General features: G+C 43.9%; 1 protein-coding gene across 2 annotated transcripts; it reads right to left on the bottom strand.

The window, feature by feature from the left end:
- Nucleotides 1–620: 620 nt before the first annotated feature.
- Nucleotides 621–8280, bottom strand: LOC109962233 (E3 ubiquitin-protein ligase pellino homolog 2). Of its 2 annotated transcripts, none has more exons than XM_020603761.1 (7): nt 7879–8280; nt 3503–3632; nt 2996–3097; nt 2322–2519; nt 1943–2134; nt 1650–1855; nt 621–1494 (listed from the first exon to the last, which is right to left on the bottom strand). In XM_020603761.1, exons 1-7 carry the CDS (start codon nt 7956–7958, stop codon nt 1110–1112), a joined length of 1293 nt encoding a protein of 430 aa, XP_020459417.1. In that variant the 5' UTR covers nt 7959–8280; the 3' UTR covers nt 621–1109. The 2 variants fall into 2 exon arrangements, with proteins under 2 accessions (XP_020459417.1, XP_020459418.1); XM_020603762.1 differs by having other exon boundaries at nt 622–1494; nt 1949–2134.
- Nucleotides 8281–8708: the final 428 nt, after the last annotated feature.

The raw sequence follows: 8708 nt of genomic DNA, 5'->3' as shown, positions 1-8708 counted from the left end.
CACTTGGCTAAACATAGCACATCTAGCTTATCTATGGAAGTACTATTATTGCTTTAGAGATTTATGAAGTGTAATTAACCAGTTTTATACCCAGCCCTTGTTTATCCTCTTGACTGCTTGATAATCGGAATGAGATCGGTCCTTATGCAGTATGTTGTGTTACCTCTGGTGCTTCAGTGCTAACCACAAAGTCAGCTGGGTTTCATTCCAATCTAATGCTACACAAGTGATCTCATTTATAGGGTCTGTCTGCATAGATGTCATACTAAAAGGATATGGGAAGAGAAAAGATGGAAACTGCATATACTTCAAAACATCCAGTGGTGTTTTATCTCACCTTCATGAAGTAAGATCTCCCCTGTTCACCTCCCACATTTACAGTAAGTAGGTAATACATCCTGCTGAGAACACAGCAATAACTATAAATCAGCCGGTCATTTAGGATGGAAAACAGGGATATCAGAATCTAAAGAGAAACTCAACTTGAAGCAGTTGAGCCTCAAAGTGCAGGCCGAGAAGTAGCTTTTTTTCAGAAGCGTTGTTACACTGAGTAAAGAACACAGACCTGCAACCAGAAGAAAAGGGCATTTCTTTCTTATGTGCAAAAAAAGGCAACCAGAAGAAAAGGGCATTTCTTTCATATGTGCAAAAGCTACTTGTCATTTCTTACAGTTTCTGAAAAAGGCAATTAAGTACTTGGGTGTGGATGTTTCTCATGACAGTCTAATTATTAGAAGGCCGCGTCGCTTGAGAATCGAGTCAAAATGACTGTTTGAGATAGGACAAGGAGAATCATTTAAGCTCTGGTGCTGCATCTGAGGATGTTTGATTATTACTTATTTTAATCACCTATCCTTTTGTTACCAATTAACAAGGACTGAAGGATAAACAAGGGGAAGGAATCATCAGCAGCCAGCTGCATTCAGTAACAGCGTTGGACAGTCTTCGTTGTACACTCAAAATGTGAGAGTAAAATACGCACTCTTTAATAACGGAAAAACTATGTTAAGCACTAATTGATTACCTTTCCATACCGATCAACGTTTGCAACATGAATGAAGCTCAGGCATTTTTCTGTTATTGTGCTAGTGATTGCTGTGTTGAAGTGTCTAGTCGATGGGGCCCTGGAAGATGAGCCGCGTCCAGCCAGGGGAGCTGAGGGCAGCGGAGCAGAAGGGGCAGACAGGTTTGAAGTCATGGGTCCCATGGGGCAGCGGGGTCTCGGCCCAGTATTTTGCTGTCTTCTCAGAGCAGACGTGGCCGCATGGCACAAAAGCATGAGTAGGAGCTCCAGCGTCCACGTACACAGCAGGCTCACAGCCCAGCCACAGGGGCACGTAGGGACCTACGCTCCTGCACAATGGACATTCTCGGCGGGCCATGGAGCCCTCGACCTCTGCTGGCTCCTCCTCTCCCTCAGACCTCTGGCCCCAGTCGTGGCGTCCATGGACATGGCCGCAGGTGAGGTAGACCCAGGGCTGACGTTCTTCAAGGCTGATGTAACACACCAACAGAGAGTCATTATTTTTGAGCTGTGTGTGATCTGTTGACTCAAGTCTATAAAAGAATTTGCTTCTAGGCACTTCTGAAGACAAAACAAAATGAATATCCTGACAGGAAATAATCAAGATAATTACTGTGCTCTCTACCTGTGGCTGCGTGGCAGGCTGGGGAAGGCCAGTGTGCTGAGGCCTACAGGACACTGGGGCCGGGATGCATTAAGCTCTTGCCGAAGCGCCTCTAGGTGACGCAGGGTGGGGGCACGCATGAGCCCTTCACCAGTACGCCACAGCAGGGTGGCACCACACAGGTCAACCAGGGAGCCGTCACGCAGTGCACTGCTCTCACCCTCAGCCTGGAGGAAGTGACACACAGAGACAGAAACAGGCTTACAATCAAACCAAAAATAAATTTCACAACCCTGAAGAGGCCAAAAACTAACATGCACCAGTTTGCCTCGGCTTGGTCCAGAACGTGTCTCTCGCAGGGCGTAGACATCACCGCAGACTGAGATTTCCCTCCACAGTCCCTGCCTGGGGTCCTCTGGGAAACCCACAGGGTGCATCACTAGCACGCCATTGGTGGTCAGGCCATCCATATGACCATCAGGGTTTTTCCATTTGGTTGCTTTCTCCTGTCACAGCACAGACATGAAGGAGCAAAGAACAGAAATCACCTAATTAAATTACAATATATACAAAAAAATGACAGTTTCAAGTTTCAGACCTTGGCTTGATCCTTGTTCATGAGGTTTATATGTATTTTAAAGTATTTCAATACTGATTCCAAAGATATACTTTTTGGTATATCAGCCTACTCACCCCTAGGAAGATATTTTTGGAAGAGTCAAAGCCTGCAGCGTAAATGCGTGCAGTGTACGGCGGGTTGCGTTCACAGACCACTCTGCAGGCAAACCGTGAGATGGTGCTAGGAGCAATGGAGGGGTCCTCCCCCTCCTTTCCACTTCCGGAGGTGTCTGTCACCACAAAGTCAATGGGACTTTCCGTGGAGCGTCCGATCTGCAGGAGGCAACACAGGTCAACATCTGCTGTGATTCATGGACAGTCGTTGGATACCATTTATTAAAACATGCTTGTTAGTCATACTGAAAATTGGTGTTGGTGTATAGTATATAGCTCCACTGTTATAGGGTTAGACATGATAATGGTGTTTAATACTGTGTGTGGTTCAGATAAAAGATCTTCTGGGGTAAGAAATTTCTGATATTATTATAAGAGCAGAACCCTGTGTATAAGAATAGATGTTCTTGGAGACTGTCCACACAACCCCTTATTCTTAATACTTAATGGCCCTAGTTCTGAACCCAAATAATGACAGCAGAAATTCCTTTGAGGACATTACATAATATCTTATTTTGGGAGAAACCTGCTATTGATCACAGATCTGGGATTACTGTTGTTGAAAAGCTGGCCATTATTTGAGGAGGATGAATGGCAAACTTGGCCCTGTTGTCTTGGCCTCCCTGGGGTATTACCTGGAACATGTCTGTGTTGTTGTCATGGCAGTACTCCACCACCACTGTCTGGTTACGGGACAGAGTGAAAGAGATGCTGTGCTGCCCCCTGCTGTGCACAGCCTGCAACGACAGCAGCAATAAGCAAGATGAGTTGATGCACTCACCTTGTAGAGCTGTCTTTCATTTTCCTGACAATCAATACACTTGACGAAAGCATGTTGTTACTCAAAAGGCATTAAATGTATCTACATTCATAACTGTAGAAGAAAATAATGAAATATCATGTGTGACGGTAGAATCTGATAATGACCGTGTGATGATAATCTTTTTTTTTTCCATCATGTTACATCCATGTATAGGCAGACACACACACACACACACACACACACACACGTCAGCCTTTATGCTTAGTCATCCTTTATGCTTAGTCATCCTTCCTCTGGCCTGTTGATGAATGGCAACAGGGAGTCACAGGAAGGAAGTGAATGTTACACACTGATAAAACCTGCACACACACACACGTACCTTGCTGTCCTGTGGCGTGTTGAGGATGTGCACAGCACTGGGCTTGACACCGTTGGCCTTGGCCCTTCGGTACAGAGCAAAGCGGCTCTTTCTGCGCCCACGGTCTCCACTTGGAAGAGAGCCATTGTACCTGTGGAGATATAAACATAAATAAAAAGGAAATAAGAACAAGAAAACAGAGGCATTATACTCGACTAACAGAAATTAGACTAGAATGCAAGATGACATCATGTACACAAGTTCATTCCAGCTCATCTCACTTTACTTGAGAAAGTGTAATGATGGGGAAAACAGTTATTTTGTTTGCATACTGTATTCATGATCTGTCCTCATTTGTCTTAAAACTAAAGCTATAAATATAAATGCCACTCAGGCTACCAAGATGTCTGTAGAAATAACAGCTTTACCGCTGTATCATCAGACATTCTTTTGAAATGAATTAAAGCATCACAGGCAGGTCACTCGTGACTCAGATTAAACAGCCAAACCTTAATGGAAAGACAACTACCACTTCCTCTCACTCACTCAGCCTGAAGAGGAGCTCATTCTCCACCTAACCTCTTTTGTGCAGGAGCAGGGTGCACATGTGATGTTTCAGATCTATGGCGCATGCATGAATATGCCGATCACCAGTCTTTCTTTTGTGGATATGAGAAGTGTAATCGATGTACAAAATATAATCTCGATAAATCTAAATAAAATCTCGAAAAAATACCACGACAGAGAATTAACACAGAAGCCCATCCATTTCTGACCTGAACAAAACAGAAAAAATAAGTGAAAACTGCAGATCATTGCAAAACATTAGCCAATATTTAGCAGTAGTACAAACATGTACACTAAATTGATTTTGCTGTTTACATTTCTAAGTGTGTTGCTAAGGGAAACTTGTTAACATTATTTATCTTTAATAAGCTACACTTCTATGACTCTCAGGACCAAAATTCATTTTCTGTGGGAAACAATCCTATGGCCAAAGCAGGGCAGGCTGTTAGCAGGATGTTCAAGAGAGAATCCACTACGTTTCCTGAAAAAACCTTCAAACAGACCATATTAACTTGTGACCAAAGGTGGGGGTTGGATTTTTTGCTGGCTTTTGTTGATTGGTTTGCTTGTTTGTTAACAGCATAACTCTTTGATTAACTCTTTTGGAGAGGCAGAGTGGGGCTCACGGAACAATTGATTAGATTTTGGTGCTGATCCGTATCATAATTTGGATATTGGAATACTTAACCGTTGTGAATGGAGGAAAGGCCGTTGACTATATCTGAGCCCCCTTGTGGCCAAAGTGTGCGGTTGCACTGCTGAGCACTTCAAGCACATACACAGCTGGACAAAGATCTACTCTGTTCAGTGACAGTAGGGTGAGGGCCTGATGGCAGAGATTTAAAGCCATTACTCAGAGCTGTTAACATTTTCATCCGTAGGAAAAGTAATGCCAATTTAGAAATGTCTTCCAATGTTTTTGGAGATGTGAGTACTCGTTATCTGACCCAGCTAGCTTTATTAGCAGACATCTTGTTCAGAGAACAGTAGTCTGTGGGCGAGGACGCTGGTGTTCCAGCTGTACATTATAGCTGCATTGCCATTGTTTGAACCTAACGAGAGATACACCCCATGCTTTTCCTTAACTGTCACCCAGTATAACCTCACAGGTCGGTGCAGACTGCCCTACTTTGCTTTTCCACTGTATTTTTCCACGTCAGTCTCTGTTTAGAGGAGGAGGGGCTGCGCTTTTATGGAATTATGGAGAAACAGAGTTGCCCCTTGGTGGAGGTATGCAGTCTCTGAGTACTGTCTAGATTAAAAAGCACAGAAAACACCTCAGTGCTACCTGTTCCCTCCATGGCCCTGCCTGTCAAACTTCAAACTGAACCCCAACTGACAAGATGAGGACTGGGTCAGCAAAAAAGATGCAAAGTACAGAGCTTTGAGGGTTTGGTTAAAAGGTAGAAGATATGATGATAATGGGGCACATGAGACAAAATCATCTTAGAGAGAGAGAGAGAGATAAATGTTAGCCAGCATCTTGATAGAACCATGGAGAGAAAGCAGTCAGAAGCCATCATGAGTACTAGAAACAGAAAACTATATGAATGAAACAAAGGGCAAGGACAGGAAATGGAGAGAAAGGGCTGGAATAGACTAGGCAAAGCAAAGGCCAGTGGAAGAGCAGTTCCATGACGTACGAACTGCTGGGCAGTCCTGGCTTGCATCACACATATCCATGCATCATCAAGCATAATATGAAATATTCAATCCATCTGCACCCGGCAGGGTTTATTTTCATTGAGGGCAAGTAACCAGTGAGGCCTGCCTCTGGGAAAGTCAGCACTCAGCAAAACACTAAAAGGCTGGCAGAGAAGTGACAGGGTGCAAGACGGAGGAATGCGCCAGAGAGAGGTTTAAGAGGGGTTAGGGGAGAGATTAAAAGGTGTGGATGAGATAAAGAGAGAGGAGTGAAGGGTGTTTGCATAGTGAGGGGAGTGTGTTATGAGGGAGAAGTTAGATGAGCTATAATGGACCGCTGGACAGGGCAGCACTGTACTGTACATGGTGTCCAGGCTAACTAAGGTAATGAGTGATGGCAGCCACTGCAAAGACTACATGGCCCGTTGTGAATTGACCACACAGGACATATGATCATCCAGGCTGACAAATGCAAAGTCAAACCACACTTGCACAAAATAAACCAGGAAAATATGCCATCTGACAGGAAGCATAGAACAAAAAGTGGGTTTTGACACCAGGTATCTGCTGTCAGAGTTTCCTGCTGTTTGTATGATGACAAATAATCACCTTTTTATTGGCCAAGTATGTTATACAAAAAGAGTTTGTTTCCGGCACAGAACCGGTGGCAGCCATCTGCGGCGCCACCTCAACCGACGGCTCTAACCATCGGGGGTAAATGGGGGGATTCAGGGACACTTTGACACGTGGACTGCCAGCACTGAGATTCGAACCTTCAACCTTCTGGTTGGGAGACGACTGCTCTATCCACCGTACCACTGTCGCCCCCCCTAAACGAACAGGCTGTGTACCTGAGTCATACTAGGTCGCACTAATATGGAGATGGAATAAACTATCTAATAATATTAACTAGTTAAGTGTATTAATAGTGTATCGTCTACCACTACAAAAAGAGTTGACGGTTTTAGCATATTGTAAATCGTGTTACACAACAGTTTTTCATTGCAGCAATATCTATTTTTCCTATATCACCTGGTTCAAAACCACAGACAAGATACCTATACCTTTGGCCATCACTCTTGACAGGGCAAGATCACACCAAACTTCAGGCATATTAAGTGTAGTTGTGCACACCATGGAGGATGCTTGTGTGTAAGCTGCAGAGCTAAAACACGCTTTAAATGATCATTTCCTTCTTCTAATCTGAAGACTGCTCTGTTCAAAGAGTCAGGTGACAAGGGGGGCAACTAATCTGTATTCTGATACAAACAGGCTATGGCCTCCTCACTCCATGTTCAGCCAGAGGGGAAGAGATAGGCTATTAGGTCAGTTATCTTTGGCATACACAGGAAGCTCTGCAGGGCAAGAGGGAGGTCTGTATAAGCCTGGATATGACTGGGTATGAGTGTGTGTTGTGGCATTTCTGATCCCTGCAGACCCTGCACAGTGTGGAGCTGTAGGGGTGGAAATGCTGTGGAAGCTGGCAGCTGACATCAGTACATCCTGTCTACTGTGCAGCTGGTGATGTACAGGGGCTTTTCTCCTCCTCCTTCCTGGGATATTTATTTGGCCGTCATTGTATTAATTAGTAATAACTGACGAAAGAGGCTTTGACTAAATATTATGAGCAAGAGGCATGTATTTTTCAGACAATGATATCATCCCGAGTCCTACTTTTAGCGATCACAGATCCACCATAGTATGACATCACTGGGATTTTCAGCCCGAGCAATCCAGTGCTGCCTACCGACACTGCAACCATTGATGAAAAAGCGGCTATCCGTAGTAGCTCTATGTAATATGGCTACAGCAGATGTTGCACCTTTGACACTCAAACACACCACGTAGGATGCCAAGACAATACGGTGGCATAGTTGCAGAGAACATGCTTTTATTTGGATCATGAAGTTAGTTTGTAATATTACTACACAGCCATAGACTACGAGTACACCACGGCAGTAAATGAAAGCTTTGCTGAACGCCTTACTATCATGGATTGCCTATGTTAATAATGAAAAAAGGACCATACGAGGAATAAATGTCACAAGAGCAGTCAATTAAACCAGTACTCACACGTCATCTGTTGGTTTATTGTCCCGATGGTGCCGCTACACATTTAATTTGCAGCTGGAGCGTTTCTCCATCTTACACAAATTTACTATCGCTTTAGGATTTAAGAGACTTACCCCAAAACGACAAGTTCCCCGTATTTTACCGGGTCTTTAACGGGAACATCATCATCCCCGTCTTTTTTCGGCGAATTCATCAGACTGGACTGCTCCAGAAGAGAAAAAAAACCCGTCCAATGGCAACAGTGGTAAGATAAAAACAATGCTAACACACTCGAAACTGTAGGGAAGTGATTTGTGTTGTAGTTTATTAAAGTTTGGCCATAGTTGGGCAAAGTTCTGGCAGACTTCTTGCTGATTGTTTTATTGATTTAATCCCGTTACGGAGCATCTTTCCGTCTTTAGTGCCAGTGTGTAGCTAGTTTGTATCGCGACAAAAATGTTCAGCGTAGGATACAACAACGGCTAACGGCAGGGAGTGGCGCGTACCATATTCCGTGGGTGGGGGGGTTCGAAACATTTCTTAAAATAGTTGACAGATTGGCTTTTGCAAGGATTGACAGGTGCTTTTCGGTGTTTTAATTATGAATGCACGCTGTAAGAGCGATTCGGTGAAAAAAACATTTTCACTGTTAAATATGCAGTGGCACTTATACACAGACCCTCCTATGGAACAAGAATGGATGTAGCCATGATGAGAAGCTGGCTCTCATAGAGTAAAATGAGACATCTCGAAATACAGAGGAAGTGCCCACGTTCCCTGGCATGTGGAGGAACATTTAAGGCAATAGACTGGATCATTTGATTTTACGTACGTAAAAGATTGTAAAGCTCTGATGCCGTGGGTCATTATGGAGTCTGACGTAATGAAATGCGTCCCGGGGTGTGGTGTAGTTTAGGATGTGGGTCACCAAAAAGTAGTTCATACTGCTTTGTAAAAAAAATAT

This window comes from Monopterus albus, unplaced genomic scaffold, assembly GCF_001952655.1.
Source record: "Monopterus albus unplaced genomic scaffold, M_albus_1.0 scaffold62.1, whole genome shotgun sequence".
NCBI lineage: Eukaryota > Metazoa > Chordata > Actinopteri > Synbranchiformes > Synbranchidae > Monopterus > Monopterus albus.
Note: the sequence above shows the minus strand (reverse complement) of the source record. Positions and strands in the feature narration are given on the sequence as shown.